We start from the raw sequence: 21851 nt of genomic DNA, 5'->3' as shown, positions 1-21851 counted from the left end.
ATGGCAGACCCATGCATTACTGGGCAGAGACCAGAACCCTCTGAACTCAGCAGATTCCCTTCCATTACAACATTCCCACATAAAGACTCAGGCTTCCATTCCATATCCTGGAGTCTCTTTTAAAAATACCATTGATCCTCTGACCCTCCTGCTGTGGTCTGAGAGAGAAGGGAAAGAAGACCTGTCTCTTAAGCTTCAGGAAAGCCTTGGTTTTTGTTCTGTGGTTCTGCAGACAGTTGTGTAGGTGGAGGCGTGTGGAGGGCAGAGAGGGAGGGCAGGTCAAGCTCTGGAAGGCTTCAGTTGCTTTTTGCTGAGCACAGCATAGAATGCTGTCTCTCAGGCTTAGAAAACCCAAGGCAAAAGAATGCAAGTCCTCTCTGTGTGGCTTCTAAAATTGTAATCCTGCTACAGGAAATTCTGAACACTTTTTTAATGGACTTGCACCATTCCTACTACTGTTCCAATAACAAACCCAGGTCAGAGTTATATTCAAAGCCCTTGGTTGGAAGCGAAAAATTAATTTGGAATCCAAAATGATAAATATGTCCCACAGATGCCCCACCAAACAAAAAACCCTCAGGGCACATCACAGGAAACAGAACTAACAATCCAGTATCACTATCTAATCTGAGTGCAGGCAGATACTCACTGCAATGTTCCAACATCTAGTATAAAACCTTCCCATTTTACTGGAAAGACTGAATGGTGTTATATTGCATATTAAGATTGATTCTACCTCTACTTCTCCACATTCCTCCTGCCTTTGCTAAAAGCATAAATTTCCCCCTGGATCTCTGTGATATATAATCAATCTCAATACTCATGACATCTCAGAATAAATAAGACCGTCTCCACAAGATTCTTGTTTTTTAAGAATGTGTGGAATCATAAAAGTGGAGTTTGACATGAGTGGTCTTTAAGACCCTTACTGAGGCTCCAGAGTTGACTTATGTAACTTCAATGTGATGTAAAACACAGACGTTAAATTTATTTTTTTCCCAGAGACGCTTCTGATTGTAGGGGAATAATAGAAACTCATTAGATTTACCTCATCAAATACAACATACCTCTGACTATATGAAATGAGAAATTGTATTATTATTTTGAGTATTATTATTGTTATTATTATTTAATGATGTTTTTTTGTTTTTTTGGGGGGGGGGGGGGTCCCTGTTCAAATGGAATGTTTTGTTGATTGTCTAAGTGAATGTCTACATCTACACATTTTAATGCACACTTAATGTTTATCTGCATTTAATAGATTGTGGCTAAATGTGGTCTGAGTAAGATCATGCTCTCATTTTTTATTTAAAGTTGTTTTTCTAAGGTTAACCAAAAAGTCATTTTAACCACCAGAAATTTCAAAATTGTGGATTCATACATTAATTTATGTATCTTTTGTAACAGCTTCATCTTCATTTCCGCATACAACAGAATATAATATAGGTCCAGGATACTGAGGATGCATACATTCCCATTTACTAACACTGATGTTCAGTTTCTGAAGTATTTTTACCAGTATTTTTACCAGTATTAAGCACACAACAAGTCATTTTTCCTATTCTACTCAATGTAGTAAACAGTAATTATTTTATCTCTCGCATGACATGAAGAATCAAGAATTCTAGTTCTTCATTATTTAAGTAGTTTTTACTCCATAGAAAAGACACCCACACATGAGACCAGCCATATCTTATACATCCAGGCCGCTAGGTGTCACTGTAATAGGTGTTTCATAATGTGAGGAAGAAACATTGAAGTGATTACCAAAGTATGATAAATGTTGTTGTAAAATGTAATCGTACTTTACCTCTTATTATTTGGCAGAATTTAAACATCCAGGTGGAAGACGTCCGTATTCGTCCCATCCTGGCGACCTACAGGAAGAGGGTCCCTGTTACGGAGGGTTACGTTGAGGTGAAAGATGGAGGGAAGTGGAAGCAGATTTGCAATGAAGAGTGGAGTGCAATGAACAGCAGAGTTATCTGCGGCATGTTTGGCTTCCCTGGAGAGAAGAGATACAACGCTCGTGTCTACAAGTCAGTGTGCAAATAATATTTACTCTAGTCTTTACTCTGCTGCTCAGATTGTACTTTATCTTTAGTAGTATATTAACTAACAGTAGTCAGTTATTAGTTTAAACATTTATGCTGACAAAAGGAAAAAAAAAAGGAAAAAAAGGGCCTCCAGAGTGTTGCAGAGTTTTCCCAGGAGGGTGAAAGATGATAAATTACCTGTTAATTTAATAACCCTTCATTTAGAAGAAATCTACATATATTTGGACATGTGGTGTTAGGGCTGAATGATATGGCGGACATTTATATGACATTATATTTCTTTATATAACAATAGAAAGCCACAGAAAGACTGTAAAGAACAAACAAGGAACATGGCATGGCTGTCAAACACAAACACTCCTGCTACCTTCTAAGAAAACTTGGTTCACAAAGCACCTCTGGCGAGTTTATGCTTGTCTCCAGTTTTGGGCTCCACAGAGGGTGAAACATCCCTTCACTTAAGGGCAAGTCCACCCTGTTCCTAGGTTGGAGTTTCAAAGTTCCTTGGTGTTCACGGGGCTGGATCTGTGGTATGGCAAGCAGGCCAGTTGTCACCCATGGTGTGGGGCATCTCAAACAGCCAGTGCAAAGTCAGTTGTGCCTCCAGTTGCTGAGGCATCACAAGGAATGAGTGAGAAGTCCATGATTTTAATGTATTTTTTTATTATTATTTTATGTATTTGTATTATATGTTCCTGAAGCCTTCCCATATCTCTGCACATAAACTAGATTAGAAGACAAATCCACATAGAAGGTAAACATGTTTACTCTCCTCTGGCTCCAAGGAAAATGAATGTAGCAGAACAGCCTCTTCCATAATGGAAAAAGAAAAGAACCAGATGGGCCTTGGCCCTTGAAATGACTGGCTATCCTTCTCTTTACACATCCATTGTACTGACCTACACTGACCATTAGAGCTCGAGAGAAAAATATCTTTTTATGCTTTGTGTTTTTTCTGTCCCCAAGAAATGACAAGCATCTTTAAAGGTCAACCATGTGGAAAACATTTTTGCAAACCCTACCCAATGTATTCATGATGGTCACATAAGGCCTTTATAGTTTTATATGGCAATATATAATATTTAAAAGGCTTTACATAGTATGATGTCATAAAACCAAACTTTTTTAAAGATGGCCTATGATTTAATTTTATTACAATTTTATTCTAATTACTAGTCATTGCCTGTTCCACCCATTAGCTAGGACTCCTCACACAAACTGCCAATCTCACAATCTTACGGTTAAGTGGTGGACGATGACCTTGCTATAGTGTCTTTTATTTTTGTCTGTTATTATTAGTTCGTGTTATAATGCATTATGGAGCCTGACCTTATAAAGTTGTATCCTGTCATGCATGTAATTATAACATGTGATATATATTCCAGTAACACTTTCATATCATGGGTCGTGTATTAAGAATGATTTGTAAGTGCATTTTTAAGTTATATAACATACATAATGCCTGGCATAGGGGCTCTTTTGTATTCACACTTACATGTACAACACTTCACTTCTTTAAAATGAATGTGTGTTTGACTGCAAAAAGTCAGGTTATATATCAGGTTCATAAATACGTAGACCAGCACAGGATTCATAAAGGATTCCCTGCATGCCTGGTTCATTGAAAGCCTCTCAGAAATGCATTGTTTAAGTCTTTGCGGTGTGACTGTTGTGTTCTATGTTTGTGGACTTATAAATCTCTAACCCTTTCCACTATTACCATGTGGAAACCTGTTTGATAAACGTCCTGTCGGCTATGAATCACAAACACGAGATACTGCTGTCTTGGTGCAGAGTTTTCCGAAGTCTACGTGCCTCTCTGCACACGCTGACGTTTATGAAACGTGTCTGTTTTTCTCAGCACTTGCCCACTGCTGGAATGGCCCAAATCCAGCTCTCCTTTCATAACTCTTTGGGATTTGGCTTCTGCTAAATTATTTCTGGACACTTGAGGTCTTCCTCCAGAACAGATGCTCAAAACCAGATTTTCAGACAGTTGCTCATCCCAGTGTTTCCTCTGAAATCAGGGATGTTAATAGGGACCCCCATTTTCTTCAGGAGAATAGTTCTGTGAGCATTTGATGGCAGCCAACAGAGCTTCAGGGAGGGCATGTACTGATGTTGGATGACTAGTTCTGGATCACACATAAGCCCATAGGTATTAGATGGAGCTCCATCATTCCACTGTGCAGTGCTTGAGACAGCTGTATACTGTGGATGGGCATTTCAATCTAATATGATAGTTGATGTTTTCACAGCATTAATCAGCTTATAATTAATAATAAATATTATTGATAATAGTACTATGTACAATAATATGCTACAATAACATTTCATATGAAACAGTATTACTTTGGTTGCCTGAGATTTTGCCTGAGTGTTTTGAGTGTTTTGTTCAGTGAAAATAACCCAGCCACCAAACCTCATCTGTTTTTTGAATCAGTACAGAGAGGGTTGAGGAGAGGTTTTGTGTGTGTGTGTGTGTGCGTGTGTGTGTGTGTGTGTATGTGTGTGTGTGTGTGTGTGTGTTCCTGTCCCTTTAAGTCTTTGTTTGTTTTTGACATAATCTGCTCTGGACAGACTAGCTTTAGACATTCTTTCACTCAGTGGTTAAATAGAAAACAAATGTGCATGGCATCCCCACTTCAGTAACACCTTGGGGACTTGGGGGGGAGATGGGGACTGTTTTTTTTCATTTTTGACTTATTTTGATCAAAGTATGTGAAGGCATTTCAGTGGAAACTGACACATGTTGATTAGAGCTGTGGCAGGCTGTAGAGTTTTCCAAAACACTGTTTGGAAACCATTGTGTTTCAGATATTTATTGTATGCATTTATCTGGAAACATCATATAAAATGCTTTATTTTGCTTTTTTGTATACATGCGTAATTATCTCTCTGTCTGTTCTTGCAGAATGTTTGCCCGCAGGAGAAAGCCGTCCTACTGGGATTACTTGGTGAACTGCACTGGAAATGAGGCCCATTTGTCAAACTGTGTGCTGGGTCATTCTCTCATGGCCAAGGCCAACAGTTCTTGTGATCAGGGCATCCCAGTGGTGGTCAGTTGTGTCCCCGGCCGGGCCTTCGCTCCCACCCCCATGGCTGGTTACAGGAAGGCCTTCAGACAGGAGGTAGGGCAACAAATACCAGGTTTTGCATCTTTTCCAGGAAAATCCATGACATGATACACACACACACACACACACACAAACACACACACAGTAGGGCTGTCCCAGAATATGGATATCCTTGGTTGACTAACAAACTTCATTTTTACTCATTTTGACTTGTTCCTCCCAACATAACAAGGCTTGTTAAAAGATGATGCACGAATGAAGAAAGATAAATGTATCCCTTATAATGATTTCATTTAGATACATTTAGGTGCAGGTAAATTGTGCAGTTACTCACAGAAATGCTCCAGTATCTAGTTCAAATGGCTCAAATGCTGAAACATGAAAATGTGAAATGTGCTTTTTTAGTCATGCCTGTGAACAAACACACATATACAAGTGAACTAGGGCCACAGAACATACACACACATTGTCCCTGATAATATTCAGCATGATCCATTATATAATACATTTTCTATAACTTATTTTTAAAATGTAGGTTTTTATGATGTCAGTGTCATTACTCATTCATTCATTCATTATCTGTAACCGCTTTTCCAGTTCAAGGTCGCAGTGGGTCCAAAGCCTATCATTGGGCACAAGGCAGGAATACATCTGCCCTGGAGGGGGCGCCAGTCCTTCACAGGGCAACACACACACTCACACATTCACTCACATTTATGGGCACTTTTGAGTCGCCAGTCCACCTACCAACATGTGTCTTTGGACTGTGGGAGGAAACCCACACAGACACGGGGAGAACACACCAAACTCCTCACAGACAGTCACCCGGAGTGGGCCTCGAACTCACAACCTTCCCTGGAGCTGTGTGACTACGACACTATCTGCTGCACCACAGTGCAGCCAGTGTCGTTACTGCCTTTTTAAAAATGAATACCTTATAAAAAGTCATGTATGTATTTCAGTGTGTTACCAAACGTAAGGTGAATACTGTACTTCCTAAGAGCTGAAACACTTGCCAATGTCTCACATGGCACAAAACATACCCTACAGGACTGTGCAGTGCACAGACATTTATTTTAAGACAGACAGTGAAATCAATCTTTGAAAATGCTGTCTACAAACCTGTAATTTCAGCCAGAGGCAAGCTGAACTCTGTGATTACGTGGACATTAATATGAGGGAGAGATGAAGAAAGTAGTTGATGGTTCTCTAGCCCTCAGTATGACAGGATTTTTCCCCAGATCTCAGCTGCCAAACCACATGTTCCAGCAGTCAGAATGGCGGCATGCTGGACTGTCAGTCACGTTCAGGAGGTCAGCAGGGTTATAGGTAGGCACTCTCTAGCACCCTAGATCAGTATTGTGGATTTTTAAAAGTAGATTCTAGCAGAGAGCAGATTAATTCCTTATGAATCACTTAAGCTAGCTTTTGTGAGTCTTCTTTTTTAACCCAGCATTTTCCGCATTGGATAAACCTCCCACTTACTAAAGCTGGGCTCTTTGTTGGCTGACCCATACTGAGATTTAATTGTTCTGGGGCTTTTTTGAGAGTTCCAAATCTTTTCAGACTCATATTGTTGAGTGGTCTTCTCACGGTACAAGGATGGACACAAAGAGCCATCATTATTTAAGTTCTCTGAAAGAATGGGAAAGATGGGACTGTTTTGTTGATCTTTCAGGTCTTGCATAGTTGTTAGATGCTCTGATTCCACTCTATCTTGAGGTGTACTGTGGTTGTTTTTGGGTTTTTTCAGCAGCCTCTGGTTCGTCTGCGTGGTGGAGGAGTGGTGGGTGAAGGCAGAGTGGAGGTGCTTAGAAAAGGAGAGTGGGGAACTATCTGTGATGATCACTGGAACTTGGTGTCGGCCACAGTGGTGTGCAGAGAGCTCGGTTTTGGGACCGCCAAAGAAGCACTGTCCGGTGGTCAGCTGGGTCAAGGTCAGTCACGGTTTATATATACATATATCTCACTGGACGTATCTGCACTCATTGTCCATTTTATCAGCTCCACTGACCATACAGGAGCATTTTGTAGTTCTATAATTACAGGCTGTCGTCCACTTGTTTCTCAGCATATTTTCATATTACCAAATTACCCTGCATCCACTTATTCCAGCACACACACACTACCACCACGTCAGTGTCACAGTAGTGTTGAGAATGATCCACCACCCAAATCATACATAAGAAAGTATGCAGAAAAACAGACAGACTACAGACCAAAAGGTTGTTACATAATACTAGAAATATCTCATTATCTCACTGGCTGTAGGTATCTGTCATAACAACACTTCATCTGGACAAAAACATGCAACGTATAAATACAGAGAACTTAAATTACAAAAATAAGAGTTTGCTGGAAGAAAGCATACACTGGTCCCATAGAGTTTGAATCGCTGAGCTTGTGGCTCATTTGGTTCATCATCTGTTTTCCAAATGTGTAGAAGAGACTGCAGCATTGTACCCCTCACTCCTGTGGCCATAATTACACATTTTCAACACTCACTAGATGGAAAACTGAAGTGTACTGAAGCTTGAGGTCAGAGTAATAAGGAAAGAATTCATGTATTTTCTCTCAGCTGAGTGATGGGAGGCATTCGAATTTGTCATAAACTCTTTAGAAAGAATAAATCAATCAGAAGCAGGCTAGCACAACTTCAAACACAACCACAGCTATAATATGAATATTTGATGAATAATTTACAGTTTCCCACTGTAAAAATTCAGTGCATCGTTCAGCCAGAAGATTAAAACCACTGACAGGTGATATGAATAACTTTTATTGGTTCATAGAAATGGCACCTGTCAGGCAAATTAACAGTCAGTCCTTAAATGGGCATGTGCATGGATCTGAGCATCTTTTACAAGGGCCAACATATAATGGACAAAGTCAAAACTGTAAAGTATTTTTCTTATTGAGAATTATACATTTCAGACACATCTCCTATCTCTGAATATTATAATGTTTTTTTTCATCCCATGTGCTGTTTCTGATCTGCACTATAAGCCGACGCCTTTTCCCTCAAGTTGAAATGTAAAACATCTGTAGGAATGCCTGTGGGATTGCAACAGAAAACCCCAACATAAGAGACTAGGGCTATGGACGGCTTGATTCTCTGGAGGAAATTCAGTAGTGTTATTCACAGGGCTCCGTTGGTATGTTTCTCAGATTTCAGATGCAAAATTGTTGCACAAGACACATACAAAGTATTGCATCATTAAAAAACAAAAAAACAAACAAAAAAAACAATATATCTAGACCTTGTATGTTATTTATCATGTTGGTTAATATTCTGTAGTGAAGCACTGCACACAGCTCATCATGTGAAAAATATGAAGTTGGCTTCTTTTGTGAATTTGTGTTTCCACATTAAATAACAGCAGGTATATTCTGGACAAGGTAAGGTATATAAGGAGATGTGACAGAGAAATGGGTAAAGAGAAAGAGCCAAAAAAAAAAAAAAAAAAACACATGGGAAAGTACATCATAGGACAAACCACGGACAGAATGTGACACATCCTGAAATATCAAATCATAGATACATTAATTTTAGAGTAAGAGATCAGTCTGAACACTGTTTTAATTTTTCCCATTGTCATAGGTGAGCTTTACATTTTCAAGAGAAATCAAACCTAAAATTCCTAAAAATAGCTTGCATGAATCTTGATATAAAAACATGTAAAATCTATAAAGCCTTTAAGGTGAAATGGGTTTACTTGCTCTTTAGTATTTGATTGTTCTTGTAAATTAATGTTTTCTATAATGTAATGTAATATGAGGATGATGATGTTATATTCAAAATCTAATTGGCAGTTAACTTCCTGTTACCTTTTTGCAGCTGAGTTTTTTAACACTGATATTATTGCTGACATAATGAGTGATTAAACATAAAATTATAAAATGCTTATGTGTTGATACATATCCAATGTTACATCTTTTTATTAAAAGACTTGCCATCATTTGTGGAACTGCTGTGGAAATGCTCATACATGTTTTCATATATTTCTTGCCATACAGGGATAATTTTTTCAATTCCAATCTTGTGATCAGAATTTTAAATGAGGATGCATGTGTTTTTACTGTAACAGGTTTAAAACTATGGAAGGTGAACTAACAAACCAAAGGCTTGGACATTCGTTATCAGTGCTGGAACTTTCAACAATGGCATTTTCAATTCTTGCTGTCAGTCGATTTTATAAACGAGGGTTAGGGATTGTGAATAATCAGTGTGATCATATAGAATTGTCCAGACTTTCTCCTATACGTGTGAGTTGTCAATTTAGGAAGTAGGGTCTGTTCTCTTAGTGCCACACTCCTCTTCAGTGCTCTGCTGAGTGGAACGCAAACCAGGTGGAAAGTTCAAGAGGAATCTTATCATTTTCTGCGCAGATTTACTTTCATATTCTGCTTGGAAAAGAACACTGCAATAATCCACTCCAAAAATAATCCCCTGCATTTCGCTTGTTTACTTTTGGGCTGAGGAAAAGTAATTAGTGAAAACACAGACTGGAGCTTCCAGTTTCTGTCTCTTCATAATACAGCACTGGACACAATCATCAAAGAAACTGACCATGGTTTCAGTTCATATTTAAAAACAGTTCTAGCGTATGTAGGTACACATGTGACTACATGAGAAAGTATGAAAGTAAAGAGACAGCAGAGAAGTAGAAGTAGTTTTTGGGCTGATCATTTTTTATAAAAACTCAGATTGTTCAGGGGAAGGTCATTCCATTGCAGTCATTTTTCTAAAGTAACTCTCTACTCATCTGTTTATTACATCATGTTAATTATTAAGGTTGTTAACACTTAGAAGTCAAGAGTTATCACTGAATTTGTGCTTGACAATTTAAATCACTGTTTGTGATTGTGTGTGTGTGTGTGTGTGTGTGTGTGTGTGTGTGTGTGTGTGTGTGTGTGTGTGTGTTGTTAGGAATGGGACCAGTCCATATGAATGAGGTACAGTGTTCTGGCTTTGAGAAATCCATCACTGAGTGCCAGTTTAATATGGACAAAGACTCAGAAGGGTGCAGTCACGAGGAGGACGCAGGGGTCAGGTGTAACGTTCCTGCAATGGGCTTCCAGCAGAGGGTGAGGATTTACAATAAATCTTACCTCACAATTTCTACACAAAAATTTAGCTATTCCTTATGTTTAGTCTTTTCTATTAAAATTCAAAGAACTCATAGTGCTTTTGTGTTTTGTTCCAGCCAACAACAAAGAAGGCCACATATTTTCTACAGCACACAGAGCGCTTGAAATCCATTAGAAATAGGAATTTCTAAGAGTTTCACAAATAATTAGACGCGAGTGTTGTTTTGCGGTGTTATTTTTCTCAACACCGCCTCCTACTCTTTAAGATGGCTTAGAAATCCAGGATATATACGTTAAATTGGATGCGTTGTCCTGTAACAGTCAATCAAATCTTCACAGATAGAGATACAATCTCAGAATCAATCTAAGATTACAGTTAACCCAGCTCAAATTGCTCTAAAATGACTAATGTACAGTTTTCCCACTGCAGCTGCGTCTGAGTGGAGGCCGGAACCCCTTTGAGGGCCGTGTGGAGGTCATGGTGGAGAAAAACGGTTCTCTGGTGTGGGGAACGGTGTGTGGCGAAAACTGGGGAACCATGGAGGCAATGGTGGTGTGCAGACAGCTCGGCCTTGGCTTTGCCAGCAACGCTTTTCAGGTACAATTCCCCTCTACCGTTTTATTGTTTGATTACCAGGACAAATGTCATTGAGGCTTACACTAAATGAGCAAACGCTGGACCATAATCACCCAAATCATCTGAAATTATGGATCTCAATTAGAGTTTTGTAGAACTACAGTGTGCTCCTGTAGAGTCAGTGGAACAGGACAGTGAGTGTAGAAGCAAAGAGGTGGTCATACTGTTATAGTTGATTGCAGTGTGTATACATTAATAATTACGTCTATAAAAAAAAGAACTCTACTTTGATATGGGCCCTGAACTTTTAAATGCCCTTTATACCAAAAATATTTGACAGCAGTAGAGTGGCGCAGTCACACAGCTCCAGGGACCTGGAGGTTATGGGTTCAAGTCCCGCTCCGGGTGACTGTCTGTGTGAGGAAACATTTGCCACTAAGAAATGACTGCATTTTTAAGGGCTTAACTCCTGCTGCTCAGATTGTGTTGTTTTTCTTGCCCTCTTGCCGGCTTTCAAAGAACAAAAGCTAGGGATTGTTATTGCATTTTTCTTCTGGGTGTCCTATGATTCTCTCTATCAGACTTGGAGACGACATACTAGCGTTTTTCAGGTTTCCTCACATCTCACACATATCTTGAAATCTTCAAGACCACATTCTTTAAACAGACACCTTGGGAAACATTTCATTTTGTCGTTAGAATACTCAGAAATCTCAAAGAAATTGACCACAATTTTTCAAAGCACAGCTGAGGCCTAGGCTTAGGTAAAGGCATTTGATTTAGATGAATGATGATCTCTAATAGGGGTACTTTTGTGGTTTTAGAGAATTACAGGCATTTGAATTAAGCTGGTGCTTTCCCCACATTTATGGCCGTCTGTGTTTGCTGTTGCTGGGCAATGCAGTGTTCCCTTCTGCTTTTGCAAGAAATCCAGTCATGTAAACAAGGAGCTCCATCTGGGAAATATTTAAGAGGAAATGTATCCTGATCCTAATAGATCTTAAATCGTGCAGCTGATGAAAGAGAGAGGTGTCTGCCAGAAGGACTGAAGGTTTTCCAGTTGACAGCTGTTCAGTTTCAGAGACAATTTATGAGCGAAAGAAAGGATTTAAAATTTACTTTTGAAGCTACACTGAAGAGCAACCACACAAACTCACCATGCTTAATGCCACAAGTCAGCCAGAAGAGTATAAAAACTCACAGCATTGGGCTGTGGAACAGTGGAGCTGCATTCTATGGAGTGATGGATCTCCAACAGGTATTAAAGGGTGTCAATTAAACCCCCAACGTCAGTATCTGAACTCTTAGCTGTAGTAATACACTCTTAGCTGCCATCAGATGCACACAGCAATGTCCTTCCCAGTACAGTAGAAGCTGTTAATGCTGTAAAAGTGGGAAATGGTAGCACACGGTGGTGCAGCAGGTGGTGCAGAGGTTGTGGGTTCAACACTCACTCCAGGTGACTGTCTGTGAGGAGTTTTGTGTGTTCTCCCTGTGTCTGCGTGGGTTTCCTCCGGGTGCTCCGGTTTCCTCCCATGGTCCAAAAACACACCCTGGTAGGTGGATTGGCGACTCAAATGTGTCCATAGGTGTGAGTGTTTGACACGCTGTGAAGGACTGGCGCCCCCTCCAGGGTGTGTTCCTGCCTCGCGCCCAATGATTCTGGGTAAGCTCCGGACACACCACGACCTTGAATTGGATAACAATAAATGAATGAATGAATGAGAATGTGTCTACAAACTTTTGGCCATCTGTGTTTTATACACCCCAGATGGAAAGACTGTTTTGCCAGATATAAGCAACAGTCCGCAGAAATGGCAGGAATGGCTCAGAAATCTCACTTTTACGAGTGAGATTAAAGTGTCCCCATCTTGTAATGGACCCCATCCAGGGTGTGTTCCTGCCTTATGTCCAGTGATTCCCTGCAGGAATAGCGGTTACAGACGATGAATTAATGAATGAAGTACTTCATAGATATGAAGGATGAGTATGTGAGTGGAAAAATAACAGTAAGTGTGGGAAAGTGGCTCCCTCTTGTGGTCATATTTTTTCCAAATGTTTTATGTTCCAAATGTACTTTCTCTGCTTTAAACATGTCATATCCAATGTCAAGCGCTTACAAGAGAGCTTAAAGCCCCAGTGCATTTCATTTATTACATGTGTGTTTTTTTTACTGAGAATAGTATAAATTAAATAAATTTCCAATCTTTCTTCTGCACCTTCACTTCAGAGTGGCCACCCCATGTGGGCAACATGTTTGATGGGAAATTGAACAGGAGCAATTTGACTCTTCATCACATATGAGTTCCACTGCACAGAAGTGTAAATATGAATTAGTAATATCTGCTAACATTTGTTGGTAAGAATGATTTATTGCTCCTTTAATGGCCCTTTGGAGTGAGAGATAAGACTGGCACAAATGTGGACAATAGTTACAGGCCGCCAAGGAATTCCTATATGAATATCAACTATAATGTTTTAAATATTATATAAAATACAAAAATATTTTAAATATACAAATATGTAAACACTGAGATGTGTGGTAGAGTAGCTTAGTGAGTAGAGATTTCATGAAGGAGTCATTCTTTTAAACTGATTGTTTGCATAGAGACTATCAGGTGAATTTAACTTTTCTATGGGTTTTGTGTACAATTTAGTGGTAGAATTTTCAGTTAAATTACTCTTATATGTTATAACCTCCACCCTCAATTATCAATGCCTGTGCTCACACACACACACACACACACACACACGCGCACACGCACACGCACACACACACACACACACACAAGGGAACGTAACTCAAACTGAATTCGACATCCAAATTCATTTAAACAAACAGTTTGAAAAAAAAAATATGATCCCTACTAACATGATAGGTTTGAAAACATGATTGAAAACATGACATAAACGTGTCTAGCCCCTCAGATAGAGTGCTGACAACACCAAGACATTATATTTTTGGGTGTCAAGCTGTGGACAAAAGTCCTGCAGTTTGCAAGCTGTTTAAAAACAAGCACTTCAAACACACAACTACACCTCACCATGTACAGCTCCATATGCTCCCTACTCCCCTGAACTTCTGAACCTTGCTGTAATGAGAGTCAGAGTTTAGAATGAATTGTTGGTGATTTTTGTTGCAGTAAACGTGAGGTTTATCTCGTGAGCTGTTGTTCATATTCATACTGAGATGTTATGCACCCTGTTACGGTTTAAAGAGACATGACTTTGAGTTTTTGACTTTGACATGCATTTTACTTCTGGCTTGCAGTCTGTTTTTCTACCTTGTAAAATAATAACATTAAAATAATATTTAACGGATGAATGAATATGATTTTTCAAAGCTGACAGCCTCAGTGAGAGACAGACCCTAAAGTACTTGTGTATACATTTTGTAGGTTAGCTAAGGTGAGTATTTTGAGTTTGCCTGAAATATTTAGTGTACAACAGTGGTTGAATTAATTTCTCTCTCTCTCTCTCTCTCTCTGTGTTTGTGTGTGTGTGTGTGTGTGTGTGTGTGTGTGTGTAGGAGACATGGTACTGGCCTGGTTTTGTGAGTGCTGATGCTGTAGTGATGAGTGGAGTGCGATGTGCTGGAACTGAAATGTCTCTGTCTCACTGTCTCCATCACGGAGATCACGTCACCTGTCCCAGAGGAGGAGCTCGATACGCTGCCGGGGTCTCCTGCTCTGAGAGTGAGAGCACATACTATAACACTTTAAACTATATACCTGTATTTCTTATTATGTCTCTTCTGCATCCATAGCAAATAGCATTAATCAAGAATACTTCCGCCATTTGCTTTAGTAACAGCTTTTACTTTTCTGGGAAAGCTGAGATAGATGTCACAAGATGGCTGTGAATATATGATTTCACCACAAAATCATTAGTAAGGCCAGATACTGATATAAGAGCATTAGCACTAGATCACAAATCAACTCAAAGGTATCGGGTGGAGCTCTCTGCCTGTATCAGCAAAAGAAAAGAAAGACCATCACTGTCCTGTTCTGTATTTTGTATTTTTTTTTATGTGATTTTTCCTGCTTTCTCAGCTGCCCCAGACCTGGTACTGAACCCTCAGGTGGTAGAGCAGACGACATACCTGGAGGACCGTCCCATGATCTTGCTGCAGTGCGCCTACGAAGAGAACTGCCTGGCGTCCACCTCCAGCTCCACTCCGGCCAGTTCCTACCGCCGCCTGCTGCGCTTCTCTTCTCAGATCCACAACAATGGCCAATCTGACTTCAGGCCCAGGGCCTCCAGAGACTCCTGGATCTGGCACGACTGCCACAGGTGAGCTCAGGGGGGTTAGATGGTGGGCAATACTAGGGAGGAAATGGCATTGCAGTATTTTATTGATGTATTAGTAGAGTGCTCATTTGCATATTGAAATTCTCTGCGATGTCAGTTGTGTAAAGATCAGTGTTGCAATGACTGTGGAAAAGTGGCAGTCAACATTTCTGCGTAAGTCATACTGTGAATTGTGATCAAAGTAATTCTAAGGCGTTCCAGTCATTCCAACCTACTCTTCTAACACACATTGTAGTCTGTTAACATCGTTCAAGGTTTAACTATAAATTAATTAATATGGTGTGGCCTTTCCATGAAACAAAATATGTTCAAGTGTATTCAGGGTTTTTTAGGCTCTTACTTTAAAGGAGAAGTTGCAGTAAGGGCTCGTCTGGGGCTGTGGTTTTAGCCTTAAGAGTAAGAAGCTGGCTGAGTAGCATTAACTTCTCCAGATAATCTGTACCACTGTATTTCGGTCCTGATATTGTGCTGTTTGGAGCACTGATGTCATTAGACCTGTTTAAGGGGGCCTCTCAGGTGTAGCCCACTCCCATCTGCGTTACTGGAAACCCAACCTCAGCCTCCTCATAAATTTCTAGCTACGTGAATGTTTCTGAGAGATTTAAAAAAAAACGACTGAGTTTAAACTGTTTGATTTACAACAGAAACTCATATGTGACTCCAGTTGTTTAGTTTTGTAGCAATTTCAGTCTGTTTTCTTTCATGCAGTTAGCGCTCTTACAAACTTAGTGTCTGTTCCATGTACAACAAAAATATGTCAATATTACCCACCTATGGAGCAGGACTAGAGCAATGTCCTTATCTCGGTTCTTGCTTTTCAACATTTGGAGATCTGTTTATTGTCTAACAACATCCAGATCCTGTTTCTTTGCCATGAGGAGAGAGCGAGACAGAGAGAGAGAGAGAGAGAGAGAGAGAGAGAGCATACTGGATGGAGACACTGTTTTTTAACCCATTTAAAGACACTGGCGGTTCATAAAGACGTTAGACCAGTTCTGAGCATGCACACTGAGTTGGAGAGGAGCAAACAGTGAGGAAACATTTTTTAAATGTTTTTAAATAAAATTGTGAATATCAACTTTAATAGGGAAGGCAGGTGTTATGAGGTGGCCATAGTTGTGCGTTGATTGTGTATTTTACAATGGCTTTGAACGTGGCTCAGTCAGGTAAAAGTATTTGTTTTATAAGAAAAAAATGTATATATTGATTAATATTAAAAGGTTCCATGCAACAGACTTTTGTCAGGAGCTTTTAGAGGCTTCAGACGTCTGCTTCAGTGTACCACTCCTACCAGCTCAGACTCTGTAAGTTTCTCCAGAATGATACCACTCTCAGTGACCTTGTTTACATCTGAACCATAGAATTACATAGAACCATATAATTCCTCTTTAGGGAATGCATTGTTGGAAGAGGCTACAGTTGGTTAGTGGCTGTAGGTATTTGTGTGTTCTATATGACCTCTGATGTTTTTGTAGGATGTCCAGGTCGTTATGATCTTTTATTCCCTTTTTTAGGAGCCTGTAAAGCACAATTATAGACTTAACTGTAACCACAGGCTGTTTGGAAAAACAGAAGGTGATATTTTGTCTCTGAACTGGAATTTAACCCTTAGTGGTCACTGATTACGCTGGCGTTATCAAACTTAGTGACTAGTTAAAGATGGTTAAAGACCAAGCATTTTAGATTTTGTTATATGTGGATAAACAGTGTAGAAAGTGAGATATAATTTTTAATGTTATTAAAAAAGTAATGCTAATGTGCAAAATGGGATGGGACAGGAGCTGTATTTATTTTATTATTTTTTTACAAGCTGAATACAGTAAGGAAGTGGGGGTAGAGGCGAACCCTGGCATCGTAAACATTGTTTAGTGTGGAATATACATGAATGCAAAATCAGATGTTTACAAAAATTACCAAAATACACTCCTAAAGCTACATATGATTTTTAAGGTTTTGGAATCATAGCCTAGTAACACATATGTATTTTGGCAAAATACAAATACAAATACAAATGGAAAGTGGCTTGTCAAAGTAAAAGCCTTACATTTAATGAGTTCTAATCATCTAGTCCGATGCTGAGTTGGGACGTCTGCCCAAGGACAGATATGATTTGTGTAGTGTGAATTGCTTTCCTGAGCAGAGAATCGAGCCCTGAGCTTCTGCACAGAAGGCACTGTTTATGCCAACCACACCAACTCTAATCTTCACATTATTGTTCTTAAAAACGTTTCCTTTGTTTATTCAGACACTACCACAGCATGGAAATCTTCACTCATTACGACCTGATGAGCTTAAACGGCACCAAAGTAGCAGAAGGTCACAAAGCCAGTTTCTGCTTGGAGGACTCTGAGTGTGACGAAGGTTTGTGTGTGTGTTTTGTATTTAAAAAGATTTTAAAGGATGTTCTTTAGTTGTTGCCAGTCTGTTTTGAAATAAATCCCTGAATTCACAACTACTCTCAGTTTTTCTTCAGCATCTACAGCCCTTTAAGCCTCTGACATATCAAAAGCTGATTTATTTTGTGTTGTCCCTCATCAAGGGATTGAGAAGAGATATGAGTGTGCCAACTTTGGAGAGCAGGGAATCACTCTGGGCTGCTGGGACACATACAGACACGATATTGACTGCCAGTGGGTGGACATCACTGACGTAAAGCCTGGAGACTATATATTCCAGGTGATTTTTTGCCATGTTCTCCATTGAATGTGCTGTCACAGATCTACAATGTTTACTTGTGTATTCCTTGTGTACTAGATTAAACCCAAAGCCAATTACTTCATAGAGTGACTACAGTGTGAACGTATTTCTGTGTCATTTACAGATTGTGATAAATCCCAACTATGAAGTGGCAGAGTCTGATTACACTAACAACGTTGTGAAATGTAGGTGTCGATATGACGGCCATCGTATTTGGATGTACAACTGCCATATAGGTGAGGCTACATATCATTATAATATTCATAGTTGCATAGTTTTATTACCTCCTATAATTTAATAGAAAATATTGATAATTACAGTGGTGTAGTTTTAGGATTTATGTTCCAGGTGAGAATCTTACTCGTTTAAAACATAATAAAATGTAATGTGATTAATACTGTAGATTAAAATCAATATCTTTAGAGTTCCAGTTTCCTCCTGCAATCCAAACACACGTTATTAGGTGAATTGATTGTGCAAAAATGTAACTATGTGTGTGTTTGTGTGTGTTGCCTTGTTGCCTACTGTTATCTGTCTATTAATTCTCTCCTTAGGCGGCTCAATGAGTGCTGAAACTGAGGAGACGTTCCCTGGCCTTCTGAATAACCAGGTGACACACAGGTAAGAGCCGGGGGGGTTTACAGGAGAAACCCCAACAACCACTACAACTCCACAGAGCTCTCAGCATCAACATGGCAGTGGGACACATTCACTTACACAAAAAACGGCCCTCTCAGGAAGCCTCAAAACCCATCCCAACACAAAGACATTCCCCAACTCAAGCCCAACACACGGGAACAGAATGACCAGAAATAATGGGACCACAACCGGAAGTATGTGATCCTCCATCAACAGAATCTGAAATATATGAATATGTGGTTTAAAAAGAAGCAGTGAATTTGGACTTTGACTGATGAACCTTCCACTCTCTCCATTTCTGAGTGAGATGACCCATTCAAGCCTATCAGACATCCTTCTGCTGCCAGTATTTGGATTTTTAAGGGAGTTCTGATGCACTTTGTAAGCCCAAAGGAACTGAGTGTTCATTTTACAAGGACTCCTGCAAAGGAGCAATATCTGAAATCTATATTTGGAAAGAATTTTCCACCTGAGCTTGTATTGTGAATGCTTTAGTACTATGTTAATAAGACTTCCACTAAGTATTATATTAGTATTGTATGGGTTAAAGGCAAATAAAATATTCCTGGGGCTGGTTGCACAAACTTTCCAAACTTCTTGGTGGGTTACAAGTTTCTAAACTTAAACAGAATATTTAACATATACATAAATATACATATATATAATATATATATATATATAAATACAATTAAGTATAAGCTTATTAACTGCAAGATAATTCAGTGTTGATAATGGCAGCGCTAATTCACATAGAGCATTCAACATTTTCAGATAACTGAAAGGATATATCAGTCGTTTTTTTGAGTTAAATTTAGACTTTTTTTTGCTCCATACCTGGCAACATGAATTCTTTTTCTAGCATGAACATTTTTATTAACTGTATTTGAGGAATAAGAGCACCTGGTCAGCCTTATACCAAGGTTTGAGGCTGGTTCATAGTTAATGCGGACACAGATGTGCAATGGAGTACATGGCCAAAATAACTTAATCACAGCCTGAACTGCTAGGTCGAGTACCATGGGAAGAAATTAAACGATGTGCACAGTTTGCCTGGTGAAGGCGCGCACCATTCACTTATTAGCCACAGAATGTGTTACAAGACGTAGGAAAAGGGGGCTGGACCAAGGGGATTCAGCTTCTCTCAGATCGTGTCACATCGAGCAAACTGGATGGTTTTTTGCAGATATTTGACAAGCGCTGTCAATCACATCACTAAAGTACAGCATGTTGTAATCTGCACTTATGAAGGCACAAATATATTAGACACCTTGTGATGACTAGCACAAGGCCAGACATTTTTTAGATATATTTTTTTCTTTTACAATGTGAGCAAATACAGCATTATTGAAGACATCTTTAGTTTATATTTAGCGCATGCGCACATTTGTCCAACTCTTGATGTATGGATGACTTTAATTGGTTTTTACTATATTATGAACAGTGTAGACTACATGTGCCTGTTTACACAGGGGATATCTTCTGTTTCTTGATTTAACTGTGCTGGCAAGAGCAGATTCCAGCAGCACTACAGCACCACCATCATCTCGGGTGTAGTAGTACGTGGTCGCCTCGTGGTGCGAGGGCTATAAACAAGCAATGCGGACAGTCCGGCACTACAGCCTTCGCACCATGCCACATCCGCTTCCACACTAACTATAAACCAGCCGTTAAATTCCTTTCAAAATTGAATTAGTATGAACCTGTTGGTGCAACTGGCCCCTGTAGCTTTAGAGAAAGCAAAGACGTTTAGATCAATCAATTTACAGTCATCAAACAACAAAAACATCATTGAATTTAGGATTTTATACCCATCACTGGAACCACTGTGAAATCCGGAGTCCTCTAACTGACCTGGAATTAACTGTACCTGAGTAACCTGAGTAACCTGAATAAATATGTGGAGAAAGAGAGCGACTGCAGATGATCCTAGATACAATAAATGGATGTGTGGAGTACAGCATGAGAGCAGTACGGCTCAGAATGTTAGACGTGTACAGTGAGGTAGTTTATGGTCTGTTATTATGTATTGTGGCACAGTTTTTGTCTTTTTGTTAATTATTAGTGAAGGGTCATATGAATATCATTAATGAAGCCCAGTTCACAAGGTTCTGGAGTTGTGCCCATAGGAGCTGTATGTGTGAACGCAAACACCTACAACATTCATCCCACACTCTACACAGACTTTATCCTGCCTGGCCCCTAGTAAAGACAGAGTCAGCACATGTGAAAGGACTACTCCGGGACACCTCCGGACCTGACGTAAAAGGTCACTCTGTGGTTTTGTCATGATGAAAATGGGGTCATTCATAAGGCCTTTGCTGTTAACATACCTCTGGACACCAGTAGGGGACTGTGAACCCATCTCCTCCACCATCTGAGGAAATGTCTGTTTTGGTTTTTCTTTGATTTGTCACTTATCTGTGCATTGGAAAAGCCTTTTTCTTTCATCTTTCTGAGGAGGGCTGATTCTGATCATGTTAGTGTGTCTGTAATACCTAGTTACAAGGAGAATGAGGCTAAAACCGTGCTGATGTTTGATGAAGAATAAAGCAGTCGTTAGCATACATAATTTATGTCCAATTGCATAGGAATCATTCCACAGAAATGAACCCTTACCCAGTGACAGAGTTTCAGCTGAATGAACTGGACGCTGCCAATGAAATGTTCCTCTTTCATGCTGTCTTGTAGTCTATGTTTGTTTAATATAACTTCTGCATTTAGTTTTACTACTACTGTTAATCTGCCTATTACCAGCTAATATACACCTTCTGTTCCTCAGCATTTAAGGTCATATCGTGGATCTGAGTTTGTTAGAACAATCCTAGCATCAGTTAGTAACTTATTTTAAGTCAGGGACTTGAACAACAACTGTGTCTAATTATTTTTCTTTCTTTTGGTACAGAATGTCTTTTTTAAGACATTCTAATTTCTGTTCCAGTGGTGCTATCGAAGATATATCCTCTGTTTTTAGAGGGTACATGTCAAGATGTGACTGATTTACACTATGCTTACTTGAATGGAGCGTAAATATCCATACGGTGCCTTTTTATTTTATGTTTTTAAGCAATAAATAAATGTAAGCATGTAAGTATGCTTGGTTGTTTCATTGATTGTTGATTTCTTTCAATTGGTACTGGATTTCTAGTCTTACGATGTGCTTAAATAAGCCTAAACAAACCAGTGACTAAGAAATAACTAGGTGATTAGTATTCCATTAACAAGGGCAAACAGTGTGAAATACACCTATTTTCACCTTGATTGGATCTGACTCAAGTCTAAATAAATAAAACTAATTGGGTGTTTATACAAGCACTGACAAAAGCTGTTTTGGATGCTTGTATAATGTTATGCAATGCTGCAGTCCTGCAAATTAGCAATTGATTAAGTGTGTTTGCTCATGCT

At 39.4% G+C, this 21851-nt stretch overlaps 1 protein-coding gene across 2 annotated transcripts in view; it reads left to right on the top strand.

The window, feature by feature from the left end:
* Positions 1–21510, top strand: part of LOC136676420 (lysyl oxidase homolog 2B-like) — a 43873-nt gene extending 22363 nt beyond the window's left edge. Inside the window, exons 4-14 of one of the 2 annotated variants that reach the window (XM_066653423.1) lie at positions 1828–2039; positions 4972–5188; positions 6891–7071; positions 10065–10222; positions 10656–10823; positions 14332–14497; positions 14855–15095; positions 17359–17474; positions 17653–17789; positions 17935–18046; positions 18365–21510. In XM_066653423.1, the coding sequence (XP_066509520.1) occupies positions 1828–2039; positions 4972–5188; positions 6891–7071; positions 10065–10222; positions 10656–10823; positions 14332–14497; positions 14855–15095; positions 17359–17474; positions 17653–17789; positions 17935–18046; positions 18365–18435 (1779 nt within the window). In that variant the 3' untranslated portion in view covers positions 18436–21510. Of the gene's footprint in view, positions 1–1827; positions 2040–4971; positions 5189–6887; positions 7072–10064; positions 10223–10655; positions 10824–14331; positions 14498–14854; positions 15096–17358; positions 17475–17652; positions 17790–17934; positions 18047–18364 lie in introns of both variants that reach the window. The other variant, XM_066653422.1, reaches the window with a different exon arrangement.
* The last annotated feature ends 341 nt before the right edge of the window (positions 21511–21851 follow it).

Source organism: Hoplias malabaricus, chromosome X2, assembly GCF_029633855.1.
Source record: "Hoplias malabaricus isolate fHopMal1 chromosome X2, fHopMal1.hap1, whole genome shotgun sequence".
NCBI lineage: Eukaryota > Metazoa > Chordata > Actinopteri > Characiformes > Erythrinidae > Hoplias > Hoplias malabaricus.
Note: the sequence above shows the minus strand (reverse complement) of the source record. Positions and strands in the feature narration are given on the sequence as shown.